The 14489-nt window shown below is 64.8% G+C and overlaps 2 protein-coding genes across 2 annotated transcripts in view; both read right to left on the bottom strand.

Annotated features, from left to right (window-relative positions):
- CHLNCDRAFT_145317 (hypothetical protein) overlaps positions 1–545 on the bottom strand; it is a gene marked incomplete at both ends in the record, with an annotated part of 3254 nt that extends 2709 nt beyond the window's left edge. Inside the window, one exon of the mRNA XM_005847853.1 lies at positions 168–545. Coding sequence (XP_005847915.1) covers positions 168–545 — 378 coding nt within the window. The remainder of the gene's footprint in view (positions 1–167) is intronic.
- A 51-nt stretch (positions 546–596) lies between these two features.
- CHLNCDRAFT_145316 (hypothetical protein) lies at positions 597–3269 on the bottom strand (the record flags this gene model as incomplete). The annotated part of the gene is made up of 10 exons (XM_005847852.1): positions 597–605; positions 728–776; positions 915–1102; positions 1397–1549; positions 1673–1746; positions 1868–2045; positions 2209–2412; positions 2558–2650; positions 2782–2942; positions 3098–3269. The coding sequence occupies 10 exons, from the start codon at positions 3267–3269 to the stop codon at positions 597–599; spliced, it is 1281 nt and encodes a 426-aa protein (XP_005847914.1).
- Positions 3270–14489: the final 11220 nt, after the last annotated feature.

Here is a 14489-nt window from a genome sequence, read left to right as displayed (position 1 = left end):
GATGTGCGCGGCGTGAGGGAGGGAAGGAGGGATAGATGGAGAGGAGGGCAGCGCTACCTTGGCCGTGCCGCACCCCCCGTGCTTGCTGCGATGCATCCGGTTGCTGCCTGATGCAGAGCACTCTCCAGTTGGTCTGGCGGCATCATTGCACCCCTTGTATCACTCACATGTGTGTACAGCTTCTCCACACCGCTGAAGCCAGTCGCCCGCTCGTGGTGCTCCTTGATCACTCGGGGCAGCTCCTCGAGCGGCACCACGGGGCACCACCGCCACTCTCCGCTGCGCTTGACGCAGCGGCACAGGATGTCCTGACCGCCAGCGCCCTTCAGCACCTGGAAAAACTGCAGCACCTTCTTGCTGTAGTTCTTGGCGCCGCCCTGCACTGCCGCCCCCCCTCCCGCACCCCGCCGCCGCCGGCCTGAGGGCGCCTGCTCGTCGCCCTGCTTGATCCGGATGATGCCCTCTACATCTGACTTAGTGAGAAACACATTCTTGGCGCCGTTTTGGCGCCGTTCTAAGGCATAAAGGATGACAGGTTGGTTCATAATTTTAAGTTTGCGTCAGCTGCGGGGTGCGGGAGGGGAGAAATAGAAGCCTTAGAGACTCTGAAAGGCGAAGGAAAGGGAGGGATCGCGGGAGAGAGCGTGCCTGATGAGCCAGACGAATCGGGGGAGGTGCCACATCAGCGGGCAACACATGGTATGAGGCCGCCCACACATTGCAATACCTGCTGTCCCTGCGTGTACAGCTTCTTCCGCAGCCCCTTAGGGAAGACTCTACAAAGTGGATGGGGGGCGATTCACTATTCAGCTTGATGCAGTTGCCTCGTAACATAGCCCGCACCCCCAAAGGTACGTGCACACACAGCACAGGTCCACTACCCAGCCTCAACACCAGGCTGCAGCTGGCAGCACCTCACAGTGCGCGCCTTCATCGCCTTGCGCTCCTCCACCGCGGCTGCCACCACCGCAATCAGACGCTCCTTGTACACGCGCAGACGCGCTTCGAGGCGTTCAGCAGAGAAGCGATTGTTGAGAAATTCTGCTGTCTTGCACAGGCCCTCAACATCGTCGCGCAGGGCATCGGCTGCTACATGCACTTGCTGCAGGCAGGGCAAGGGTAAGGGCGATGCACTTTTAAAGAAGTTGTTGAGAGGACCTGGCCCGGCTAGCTGGCGCCGGCGCTGGTGGTTGGGGCCAGCCAGCGCCAACACCAGTGCCTTTCAAGCTGCCTGCCTGTCAGCCCGACAATTAGATTGCCGCCGTGATGCTAGCCAGTATATCCACTTTGCACGCCTGCCCGCCTGCCTGCCAAGCAGCCGGCTGCTTAGCGCCTCTAAGCCCGCCCAGGCCACACCTGGTACAGCAGGCGCCCCGGCTTGCTGCCATCCTCACACAGCTCTGCGCAGGTCAGCATGACAGGATCGTAAAATGCTTGTGTTAATGTCTTTCTCAAAGCCCTTGCTCGTCCAGCGGCGGAAGGCCTTGTCGCCGTAGATGGTCCACACCAGATTGATGGTGCAGCTGAAGAGAGAGCGCAGCTCAGCCTCCTGCGTGGGGCGGACAGCAGTGGTATTGCCTGATGCAGCTATCTCCTGATGCTGCAGCGGAGCACGACGAGCGCCTGGGCACTCAGCTCAGCCCAGCAACTAGCGGCTCAATCGGCACAGCACCTGCTCCATTTCCCCCTGCGCATCCAGCTGGCGGTGCTGGCTAATCTCATTGTTGAGGCAAGTATGCATGGCGCCTGCAGCAGGAGTAGGAACAGCGCACGTTAATCCAAGCCTGGAGCAGATCAACACCAGCGCAGGTGATGGTCCTCCACTTCAGCAGCCCATTCCCGCACCCCTGTGCCGCCGCCCACCCACCCTTGAATCCCACCACCGTGCGCGTCCTGCGGCGCAGCGCGAAGAAGCGCAGGATGAGCTCCTGGTCGCTCTCGTCCTTGGCAGCGTGCTTGGCGGCGCGGATGGCCAGGAAGGTCTCGTGCTGCGCCAGGCTCTCCAACAGGTCGATGTACGGGCCGCCAAACACGGCGCGCCGGATCTGGCAAGGCAGGAGACATCCAATATCCAAAAGGCACGGGGCAGGGGGTAAGTGGAAGGTGGGGCATCCCATCAGATGGTACCAGCTGGTGGCACCTGCCCCCGCCTAAGTCAAGCTCCAAATCCTGCTTGGGAGGGAGGCTTCGCCTCCCTCTCCCTCCCACCTGCTGTTTGTTCAACTGCTCGGCACCCGCATTCAAGTCTTCATACACGCGCAGCACCGCCTCCTCGGTGGTAGAGGGCAGGAGCTTAGTGCAGGGCAGCATGCGGGAGTCAAAGTCGTAGCGGCTTGGGGATGTTGGGGAGAGGCGGTCCTCAGGCAGGTCACAATAGCTCTTGCCGTTGAGCTCAGTGAGCTTCGTGAGGTCCTGCAGGGCCAGGAAGTGGGGGCGGGCCAAGCTGATGACTGCGGAAAAGGGAGGGATGCTCACCATGTGCGTTATACTCGCACTGCGGAGGTCGCCTCTTAACCTGTGATTCAACAGCCAGCAGCCCATGGCACACAGAACCCACCTGAAGCCTGAACTCTGAGCCGTCAGGAAACACGCCCTTCCTGAAGGCCAACAGGGTGGTGAGCCGCTGCTTGCCATCCACAAAATCCTCCACCTGCGGGGGTGGGGTGAAGGGCGATGGTAGGCAGGCAGCAGCGTGAAAGGGAATTGATAAGTCAGCAGGTCCCTGCAGGATCCCCCGCTCCCAGCTTCCTCCTCCACACTTGCCTCCATCCCGTCGACCACCTTGGCGTGCGTCACTACCGCCGGCACAAACAGGCCACCCATGACGCTCTCTATCAGCCGATACGCCTTCTGCTTGCCCCAGATGTATCCTCGCTGGTAGCGGGGCTTCAGGTTGATCCGCTTCTTCTCTGCACGGTTCAGCAGCGTCTCCAGGTCCACGGCTGCAACGTGAGAGGGGGCGGCAGGGAGGTGGGCGGGCACTAGCGCCTACGCAGCCTGATTGGTGGCGGGCGGCCAGGTGGCAGGCGCAGGGCGGCAGTCGGCGGGGCAGGTGTTGCAGGTGTAAGGCAGCTGGCGCTTCTATTTATGCACTCACTGCCGGTGGTATGCTCTACTCGCATGTCGTTGTGCAACGCAGCAGGATCCAGCTCCTCCTCCTCCTCCTCCACCGCCGCCTCTTCTGCCCTTGCCTGGCTGCTGGGCTCCTGCCAGCTGCCACTGCCGGCTGCAGCAACAACAGCACGGCGCGCGTGGCTGTTCATCCCCATGCTGACCAGGGCCCTGGCAGAGTGATAGGTTGGTGCCGCCACCGAGCCACTACCGCACAACAGGGCGGATTGGGTGCAGTTTTGCTGCGGCGGGCCGCGTGCGGCAGGGCCGGCGGCCCCAACTGCAACGGCTGTGGCACGGTAGGGGGCTCGCTGCCAAACGTATCCTGCTGCAGAAGCGAGCAGAGCACAGGACGGCTGGCTTCGAAGAGTCATGCTGGCCCGCATGTCTGGTGAATACACAAGTGAGTGCTCCTGTGGATTTTGCCAAAAGCACCTGATTCAAGGGGCATCCTGCTCCTGCATCAATCCGCCCTGCTGACTCAGCGCCGCCTCGAGGCGCAGCGGGAGGCCTCCATAAGTGAGTTGGGGAGCCGCGCAGCGCTGACCAGCAGTGGTTGGGCAAGAGAACAGGGTGGAGGTGGAGGTGCGGGTGCATCCTGGCACGGTTGTGGCACCATGCGCCGCCATCTGTGCCTGCCTGTCATCATGTCACCCCGCTGTAAAGATCAGCACGGGCTCGCAGGCGCTGGATGAGCTGCTGGGCGGCGGCGTGGAGACCAAGGCGGTGCGCCAGGCAGCCGCAGCCTGCGCCTGCCCTGGGAAGCTGCCTGCACACACCCTGGGAGGCTGCGAGAGCACGTGAGCTGCGCCGCTGCCTCACCCGCTGCCGCTGCTCTGCAGATCACAGAGGTGTTTGGCGAGTGGCGCACGGGCAAGACGCAGCTGGCTCTCACGATGTGCGTCACTTCGCAGATCGGCACCGAGAAGGGAGGTGGGTGGTGGGCGCTGGCGGCACTTGCTGGGCGGTGGGTTGCCTGACTGCCAGAGCTGTGTGCTAGCGTTCAGCACCCGCAACCAACTTCCCTCCAGCGCCCCTCCAACTCAGCGACTCGTGCCGTGCCGCTGCAGGAGAGGTGGTGGGTGCAGGCAAGGTGGCCTACATCGACACAGAGGGCTGCTTCAGGCAAGGCAGCGTGATGCCCCATCATGTGTGGCACACCTGACCGCGCCCCTACTGTAGGGCGCCCCTATTCCAACCCGACCCAACTGCGTGTGCTGCCCGCGTTCCCCACCTGCAGGCCAGAACGGATTCGCCCCATCGCGGAGCGCTTTGGGCTTGAGTCGGATGCTGTGTTGGACAACATCGTATGCGCGCGGGCCTACACGTGGGAGCAGCAGTTTGGTGAGCGGGTCTGAGGGCAGGGAGGCCAGCGGGCACACACCTCTGTACGGGCTCTGCTCCTTCCCTGCTTTCAAGATGCGAACGTTGCCCCCAGCACGCCCTATAGATCCATCAGGTGGTGCAGGTGCCTCCTCATCTCCTCTCGCCTGTTTCTGCCGCAGACTTGCTGGTTCCTGTGGCGGCCATGATGGCCGAGGAGCCCTTCAAGCTGCTCATCATGGTACGCTGGCTACCTTGACAGCGCCGTAGCCGCGTCCCCCGCAGGCACAGCTTGTGCACCCCCCCTCAGCCCTGTACCGCTCCTGCTCTGCAGGACAGCATCACCGCCAACTTGCGGGTGGACTTTTCCGGCCGCGGCGAGCTGGCGGAGCGCCAGCAGCGCCTGGGCCAGCTCATGCAGCGCCTACGCAGGGTGGGGGCGGGGCTGTGGGTAGCGCTGGGCCACGGCGCGCTGCGTGGAGTGTAACGGCATGCACCCCAGTGGACAGCGCCTTTCATCAATGCTGTAGTAGGAGCAGCGCTGCAGCGTCGGCGCCGGCGACGGCGCCGACGGCGCGGCGTGCATGCTATGCTGTTTAGCCCCTTTTGCTGGTGTTTCCGCCTGCCCCTGGGCCTTTCTGCTGGGGTGCAGGCGCCGCTGTAAGCACGCTTATACCTTAGCAGAGAGAGCCATAGTCAGATAGAGCGATCAGCGGGATAGCGGAGGCTAGTCCTGCTACACTGGTTACCCCACTGAGTTGAACCCCAGGCGGATGCCTGGTGGCCTCTCTGCGTCAGTTCGCGCCGGGCGGGAGCCCGCCGCAGCGTCTGAGGGGGGGGAGTAGGGTCAGCTCTCCGCCCCAGCCTCTCTAGCCGGAAGGGCGGCTCCTGATCGCGATCGGGGGCTACCCAGGCCGGCAATCGGGGCTCGCAGGGCCGCTGCTGGGCAGCAGCGCGGGCTGGGCTGTGCCACGTGTGGGCGATCCCGGTCGGGCCGGCTAAGGGTGGGTTGCAGGCCTGCTCTGGCCTAGTTCTATCGCTTGGGCCGGATAGCCCACGGTGTCTAGTTCTGCGGAGGATCCCGCAATCCACGGGGCGGAGCCCCTGAACGCGCACGCCCGGGAGGGCATGCTGATCATGATGCATGGCCAGGATGGCCAGGAGGCTGATTCGCCGCCCGGGCGCGCGCCCCCTGGCGCGCAGGCTCCGGGGCAGGCTGGGATTGAGCTCCAGGTGCGCCCGGGTGGCGCCGGAGCGATGGGGGCTGACGCGGCGGGAGCCGCGCCGGCGGGTGGCGCTGTACGCGCCGCCGCCGACCCCACTCTCAGCCTCTCACTCCCGCAGGTCGCCGGTGACACCCGGGGCCTGGCTTCTCCGCTGCAGGCGGCAGTGGCGCGGGTGATTGCGCGTATGGTTACCAGCGGAGAGCTGGCGCCGGGCCCCGCTGCAGCGGCGGCGGCGGCCCGGGCGCCGCCTGCGGTCGGCGCGACGCCCATGGAGGTGGATGCCTTGGGCGCTGATGGTTCCGCGGGCGCTGGCGTGGCTGGCGCCGCGGGTGCCGGTGTGGTTGGTGCCACGGGCGCTGACGCGGCTGGTGCCGCGGGCGCTGTAATCCCTCTCCATGCCCACGCGAGGGCGGTCAGGCAAGGATAAGGAGAGGCAGGCTGAGGAGACAGCTCAGGGAGAGGCTGCCCTGGCAGCAAGCGGGACCCGGGGCGGGGAGCCGTCGCTGGGTGGCCCGTCAGAGGAGCTCTCCGCCCTTACTGCGTCGGTGCAGCAGTTGTTGGGCAAGCTGTCTGAGCAGCAGGAGGCAATTTCTACTCTGCAGGCTGCAATGGCCGCGCGGGAGCGCAGCCCCCCACAGGAGGGGGGCGGGCAGGCCTCAGAGCAGGGTGATGGCGGGGGGCGCCACCCCGTCACACCAGACAGCAGCGGTGGCGCGGCAGAGTCAGCGCCCGTCACGCTGGCTGATCTACGTGAGCTGCTGGAGGGCCAGCAACAGCCCAAGCAGCGGTGGCTTAAGGTTGAGTTTTCGGAGCGGTTTGATGGCGACATCGCCAAGTTGCCGCGCTGGTCGCAGGAGGCCCTGAGCTATCTGGAGATGCACAAGGGAGACCCCGCCACCAAGGCGTGGTTCCTGGCCAATCGGATTGGCAAGGACTCCTTGCAGTCCCAAGTGAAGCTGGCCTTGATGGAGCGCCCGCTGGCAGAGCGGACGCCGTTGACAGTCCTGCGCCTGCTGCGGTTAGCGCTGGGTGTGGACGCGCACACGGCGGCTATGGAAGCTGCCCTTAAGTGGGCTGTGTGCCGCCAGCGCGCAGGCGAGTCGGTGGCAGACTTTGCAGTGCGCTACAAGGATGCACTGTTGCAGGGGCAGCCCGACTTGCAGCCTGCGCTGCAGGGGCAGTTCGCATCACTTATGTTTATGGTGCGGCTGCGGCCAGCGCTGATGGGCGCTGTGGCTGCTAGCCACCACGATGTGTGCACCCTGGAGGCGGCCATCGCCGCTGCCACTCGGGAAGAGTACCACCTTGAGAAGCGGCAGCTGCAAGAGCAGCGCCGCACGGTCGGTGGCCGGCCTGGCCGTGTGGCCGGGCTGAGCGCCATGGGGGCGCAAGAGGCCCCCGCCGGCTCTGAGGAGCTGGCTGATTGGCAGGATGATGATGAGGAGCCCGATGATGAGGCTAACCTCGCTGCCATGCAGTATGGCAGCAGTGGCAGCCGCGGCCGCGGCAGCCAGGGTGGCGGCGGTGGCCGTAGCACCCGTGGCGGTCGCGGTGGCGGCAGGGGCCGCGGGAGCGGTCCTGCCGGCCTGCCCGAGAGTACAGAGACCGTGCCAGGCACGGACGGTGTGGTTCACCCCAACGTCGATTGCCGCAAATGCAAGGCGTGGGGCCACTACAGGAGTAAGTGCCCGCGGGGCACTGGCGGCGGTGTCGCCGCCCGACAGCAGGGAAACTGAGCGGCTCGGCGGCGGGCCCTGCGCCCGCCGAGCCCAACCCTGCCCGGCGTGAGCAGGGAGCGCGGGAGCCTGAGCCCCCAGGTGGGAGAGCACCTGTTGGGCACCCGCGCCGCGCAGACACACCGGTTGCTGCCAGTGACGGCAGCGAGCCGCATGCGGACCTGGGCGCGGCCTGCCAGACTGCAGGGCGCCAGGCCGATGATGCACAGCCAGCTGTGGCAGCAGGGGACCTGCCCGGTGGAGGTGACAGGGGCCCTGGCCCGGCACCTGTGGCACCCCACCTTCCCCTGGCTGCCGGAGACAGCGACGTCGCCCAGGGCGACACCCTCCCCGCCGGTGGGGCTGGCGGGGCGGAGGCGACGGTTGGCGTTGGTGCCCCCGAGGGTGCGGGAGAGAGCACAACGCCCAGTGCGGCGAGGGGAGTCGCGGGCTCCCGTGGTGAGCCGTACAAGCTGTGCAGTGTGGCGCAAGAGACGCCGGGGCAGCGCCCTGAACGATCCCTTGTGTTTGAGTGCCGTGTCGGCAAGCTGCGCACCGACGGCGCGCTGCTGGACAGCGGTGCTGAGTTGTGTTTTGTTGATGCTGAGTGGGTGCGGCGGCATGGGGTTCGGACTACCCCTGTCGCACCCATCCAGGTGCGCCTGGCCGATGGGCGCATTTTGGTTAGTGACCGTGAGCTGCGGTGCCGTTTGACTATGGACGGCTACTGCATGCCCACACAGGCTTTCAGGGTTGTGCCCCTGGGCAGCAAGGGCTGCTCTGTGATCCTGGGCATGACCTGGCTCACGGCCCACAAGCCCATGGTTGACTGGGCTGAGGGCACAGCTACGCTCACTCGCCCCCAGGGCTCGGTAGTGCTGCGTTCCCAGCGCTACCGCAAGGACGAAGCCTTTGCCTTCATGTCCTGGGCCCAACTGCAGCAAGCACTGCAGAAGGGTGCGGTTGAGCAGGTTTACCTTTCCACGGTGACGGCGGCGCCGGACGACGCCCCGCCACCTGAGGCGGTGCCGGATGACCCGCCCCCGACTGGCCGTGCAGAGGTGGATACCCTGCTGGCCCGCTTCCGGGACGTGCTAAGGGCTGTTCTGCCGGAGGGCAGGCGGCCTGCCTCCCGCGTGAAGCATCACATCCGGGAGGTGGAGGGCGCGCGCCCCCCGCCTCTTCGGCCGCCCATCCGTATGTCGCCGCACATGGGCCGCGGCTAAGAAAGGCCTTCTTTGAAGGCGCTGGAGCTAGTGTCTAAACCCTCCGAGAGGGCACAGGTTCGATTCCTCCCATGTCGAAACTTTGTGAGGACAAACGCGGCATAGCTGACCGGCTCAGCGCCAATCCAAGCCAATTCCTTCGGGAACGCCTAATAGAATCGCCAAGGCTTCGGCACAGGCCTCCCCGGGACCCATTCACTACTAGTGGGGGGTACTGCACTTGGCGCGTCGGGCAGATCAAATAATGGTCTAAAGCTAGACGTTAAAACCGGGAAGTTAAGCCTGTGGAGGCTCTTCCCCACCTTTATGTCCGGGAGCTCCAGACATTCCTTGGCGCAACTGGATGGTTCCGCCGCTTTATTCCGCGTTACGCGCATCGTGCAGCGCCACTTACCCGCCTGCTGAAGCAGACGGTGGCGTGGGTGTGGGGTGCCGAGGAGAAGGCTGCCTTTGGGGACCTGCGGCGCGCCCTCACTGAGGCCCCTGTGTTGGTGCCGCCGGACCACAACAAGGATTGGTTGTTGTACACTGACGCCAGCGACGTGGCGCTGGGCGCAGTGGTGCTGCAGGAGACGGAGGATGGCCCCCGGGCGGTGGCCTACCTCTCCAAGACGCTCAACCCGGCTGAGCGCAACTACACGACGCGGGAGCGGGAATGCCTTGCGATCGTGACGGCGCTAAAGAAGTGGCACTACTACTTCCTTGGTGGCCGTGAGGTGCGGGTCTACACAGACCACAACAGCCTCACCTTCCTGCGGACGCAGGTAGCGCCTCTTACTGGTCGGTTGGCGCGGTGGGCAGAGGAGTTTGCCCGCTTCAACCTGACTATTGGCTATTTGCCTGGGAAGGCAAATGTGGTGGCGGATGCTTTGAGCCGCGCGGTGTATAATGCGATGCCCAAGAGCTCCCCACCTCCGGCTGAGGAGAATGCCTCGGCTGACGCCCCTGCGGGTGCAGCTGGGCTGGCTGCCATTACGGTGGTAGCTGGGGACCAGGAGTTCCTGGCTTCCCTGCGCTCGGCGCTGGATGGCGACGAGCTGGCATGCCGCGTGCGTGAGGTGGAGTTGCCTGTTCCTGGCTTTGACTGGGTGGAGCAGGAGGGCCTGCTCTACATCCAGGGGGGGGAGGAAGGTGCGCCTCTGCGCCTGTACATCCCCGAGGGCAAGGGCCTGCGTCAGCGCGTGCTGCAGCAAGTGCACGACGCTGGGCACGCCGGCCACCCTGGGCGCGATCGCACGCTGGCACGCCTGCGGCCACGTTTCTACTGGCCCAACATGGCTGAGTATGTGCGGGAGTATGTGCTGACATGCCCCAGCTGCCAGATGAGCAAGGCTCGCCGTGGAGCGGCACCTGGCTCGCTGCAGCCACTTCCCATCCCTGGTGTTCCCTGGGAGGTGGTGGGCATGGATTTCATTGGGCCTTTGCCGGAGACGCCGGATGGAAAGGATTTCATCCTTACTTGCGTCTGCCTGCTCACCAAGATGGTGAAGCTGGTTCCGATGCGGCGCCCCGATGCTGAGGGTACAGCTCGCGCTTTCAATGAGCGGGTGCTGTCGCAGATGGGGTGGCCACGGGTGGTTGTGAGTGATCGCGACCCCAAGTTCATGAGCGCATTCTGGCAGCGGCTTATGCAGCTGATGCGGACGCACCTGAACACATCGACGGCTTACCATCCCCAGACCGACGGCCAGGCCGAGCGGATGAATCGGCTGGTTGGGGAGGTGCTGCGCCATTTCGTGTGTGCAGACCAGACGGACTGGGATGAGCTGCTGCCCATGGTGGAGTTTGCCATTAACTCCTCCCCCAATCGCAGCACAGGCTTCACGCCATTCTACCTGAACTATGGGCGGGAGCCCATGGTGCCTGCTGACCTTCTGTCGCCGGCTGGAGAGCCTGCGGCTGGTGGTGCCAGTGGCAGTGCTGCCGCTGATGAGCTGGCTGCTCGCATGCGCAGGGCCCTGGATAGGGCCAAGGCTGCCCTTGCTACTGCCAAGGAGAAGCAAGCGGAGTATGCAAACCGCTCGAGGGCGGATGCCCCCGAGTACAAGCGTGGTGACTGGGTGTTGCTGTCTACAGAGCACCTGCGTCGCGATGCTCCTGGTGTGAGGAAGTGGGACAGGCTGTGGACGCAGCCGCTGATGGTGCTAAGCAGGTTTGGAGAGGTGTCCTACCGGCTGGCGCTACCCGCTGGCGTGCGGATGCACGACACCTTTCATGCCAGCCTGTTGCGGCCCTTCAAGCGCAGTGAAACCTTTGCTGGGCGGGAGGTGCCGCAGGGAGGCTATCTACCCACTATGACGGAGGCAGACCGTCAGTTGTGTGACCTGCATGGGTTTGTGGACTTCCGTCGTGTCGATGGTGTGCCCCAGTATCAAGTGCATTGGGTGGGCGAATGGGGTGACAAGTCGCTGACTTGGGAGCCAGCCCGCCGCCTGCAAATCGATCTGGGCAAGGAGCTGTTCGGCCGACTGGAAAGGGCATACCGGGACGGTGCGCCGCCGGCGCTGCCGCTGGCCACGCAGGGCAACCCTGGAAGGGCTGTGCCTCGTGCCAGGCGCACGCTGCCTGCACGTGATCCCCAGGCGGAGCCTGAGGAGGAGTTCACAGTGCGTGCCTTTGTGGATACACGGCGCTCACGGGGTGGAGTGCTGGAGTATCTGGTTCACTGGGATGGTGACTTCCCTGCGGGCATTGGGCCTGACAAGTCACACTGCTGGGTGCCTGCGCACACTCTGCGTGTGGATTTGGATCCTGCCTCTTTAGCGCGGTTCGTGGAGGAGCTTGCGCAGCGCAACGCCAAGGTGCAGCCTGGCCCGGTGCCGGCACGGCGGCCTGGCCGCAAGGTTGCTGCTGGCAGCGCCCCCTCGGCGTCTGCCCATGCGCGGCGCTCCCCCCGACTTGTATCTGCTTGATTCCCCTGCTTCGTATGTCCCTCGATGTACTTCTACTTCTGTTCCTTGCGCCTACTCTCTCTCTACACTGCTTTGACCGCATTGTTTCTGCTCGGCAGCTTACGCGGTTACGGCTCGAGGACGATGCCTATTCCTGGAGGGGGGCAGTGTAGTAGGAGCAGCGCTGCAGCGGCGGCGCCGGCGACGGCGCCGACGGCGCGGCGTGCATGCTATGCTGTTTAGCCCCTTTTGCTGGTGTTTCCGCCTGCCCCTGGGCCTTTCTGCTGGGGTGCAGGCGCCGCTGTAAGCACGCTTATACCTTAGCAGAGAGAGCCATAGTCAGATAGAGCGATCAGCGGGATAGCGGAGGCTAGTCCTGCTACAAATGCTGCATTTCATGTGTTGTGCCTTGCCCTGCTGCTGCAGATGTCTGAGGAGTATAATGTGGCGGTGCTCATCACCAACCAGGTCATCTCAGACCCCTCGGGCGGCGCCATGTTTGTGGCAGATCCCAAGAAGCCGGGTGAGCTGCGTTGGAGGCTCCAGGCTGGGCACTTGTATACTCTCATGTCACACCTGCCCTCCTCATGGCTGCCTGGCCCTGCCCCCTCGCTGCTTTCGCTGCAGTGGGTGGCCACGTGCTGGCGCACGCCTCCACATTCCGCCTGTCCGTGCGCAAGGGCAAGGCGGAGCAGCGGTTGATGAAGGTGCCTCCTCGCCTCCCTGCTGGGTGCTGCTGTGTGGGCAGGAGTCCAAACTGGTGTCACACCTCCTCCTGGTGTGACCTCCTCCCCCGCCGGGCCCCCGGCTGCAGGTGGTCGACGCGCCCAACCTGCCCGAGGCGGAGGCCAGCTACATCATCGCCACTGACGGCATCAACGACTACAAGGACTGAGGGCACACGGCGTGGATGTTGCGGCAGCAGTGGACGCTGAAGGTGGCGGGCGCCCAGGCCCAGTCCTGGGGATGCATTGAGACGAGACACGTAACTTATCTGAACCATTTCCACACTGCTGCTTCTTTCTTCCGCATCGCACTGAAATGCTGGTAACATTTATTTATAACCACAGCGCGATACAAAGCAACAATGTGGTGCACTGCAACGGAAGTCCCAGGGCTACCGGGAGGCGGGGAGCGGCGGCTTGAACCCAATTGGCATAAAATACACAGTTCAACAGAACAGACTCCCATTCCCTCCACAGTTTTCTCAGAAGTCATTGCAGGATGCCAGCATGGCCCACCGCGCCTCCTCATCGCTCTCGTTGCCGTTGCACAACCCAGTTGCATCCCAGAAGCTGGGTTGTGCCAGGAATGCAGATTGAGCATGACTGCCACGATTGCAGCCCCCGCAACCATATCCCCGCCTGCAATCGTACTGGGTTGAAGAAGTTGACGGTGGTTGGGCACCACTTGCCTGCTTGTCATCCAACGAGATGCTAGCCGCGTGTGTCGAGCTGATCATGCTGATACAATCAACAAAAAAACATGCAAGTACAATGCAGAGGCACCAAAAATAAAATGGGGACTTGGCGGAATTGAACCGCCGACCTCTCGCACCCTAAGCGAGAATCATACCACTAGACCAAAGTCCCAGTCTAGGATTGGCAGGATGAGATGCCCGAACGGAAACAGTCAACTCGACTTTCCAACTCTATATTGATAGCAAGATTCGCCAACCCAGCGGCTCACCCCACACTGTTGTTCATCGTTCCTTGCTCGAGTCCCCCGGCGCGGCCGGGCCCCGCGCCCCCCTCCCGCTCCTCTGGGGCCCTTCTTGAGCAACACCCTGCCTTGGGGACGCAGGACGAGGGCGACCGCAGCATCGCCGGCTCGCTTGGCCCGCCAGCCGCCCATTCTGCAACTGCCCGCACTCGAGATGGCCTCCTGATGGTGCGTGGAGGGGTGCCCCGGGCCCTGCGGCGCCCGCGGCTCGGCTAGTCCGGCGAACACCCCCTCGGGCCGGTGCCGGCTCCCGGCCCGTTGTATGAGCCCCCGTGTGCCCCGTTGGTGCCCGTCCACCCCCTCTGCGACTTGTTCGCCCCCTACGACGCGTTTTGTGCGCGCCAGCCCCTCCCCCCAATTCCCGCTTCCGTGTGTCGCGGCCCCAAGCCCTGGTGCTTTCCCTTCAGCGAATTGAGACGTGGGGTGGCGTGGCTTGGCGGAGGAGCCTGTTGCCGCCGAGCGATTTGCGTTCGGGCAGGCCGCTGCTGCTGCTGCCGCCGCGTGCCGGGCGGCCCGCCGTCCCCCCCTCTTTTCGCTCACTCCGTGCCTGCCGTTCTGGTCGTCACGCCCCTACTCTCCCCCCCGTAACCCGCAGATGCTTGCGCTTTTGCGCTTGCCCCGTCCTCCCCTTGCCCGGTCTTCCCGCGTGCCGCCTTCACCTTTGCGGCCCCCGCCCGCCCGCCTGGCCGCTCTCCCAGCTACTGTGCCGGGGTGGGTGGGCCCGCTTTCTGGTGGTGGTGGTGTGCGGGTCCTCGACCTGCCCCTCCCCCCCACTGGTATGCTTGCCGCCCTTGGGCTGGCCATCAGGCGCCCCTCGCCTCCCTCCCCGCCCTTTGCGCCCGACCGCTCCCTGAGCCCGCCCTTTGCCGCCCGGGCGGTATTGCATGCTTTCATACAGTCCAGAGCTAGTGGGCACGGCTTGTGTGCCCCCAGCCCATTAATGGGCATTGCCTCTGTAACATCACAGATCACAGATCACAGATCACACTCACACGGTTGTTCATCGTTCCTTGCTCGAGTCCCCCGGCGCGGCCGGGCCCCGCGCCCCCCTCCCGCTCCTCTGGGGCCCTTCTTGAGCAACACCCTGCCTTGGGGACGCAGGACGAGGGCGACCGCAGCATCGCCGGCTCGCTTGGCCCGCCAGCCGCCCATTCTGCAACTGCCCGCACTCGAGATGGCCTCCTGATGGTGCGTGGAGGGGTGCCCCGGGCCCTGCGGCGCCCGCGGCTCGGCTAGTCCGGCGAACACCCCCTCGGGCCGGTGCCGGCTCCCGGT

The sequence above is a fragment of the Chlorella variabilis genome (genome assembly GCF_000147415.1).
Source record: "Chlorella variabilis unplaced genomic scaffold CHLNCscaffold_9, whole genome shotgun sequence".
NCBI lineage: Eukaryota > Viridiplantae > Chlorophyta > Trebouxiophyceae > Chlorellales > Chlorellaceae > Chlorella > Chlorella variabilis.
The sequence above is the reverse complement of the archived record's forward strand: the minus strand, read 5'-3'. Positions and strand labels throughout refer to the sequence as shown.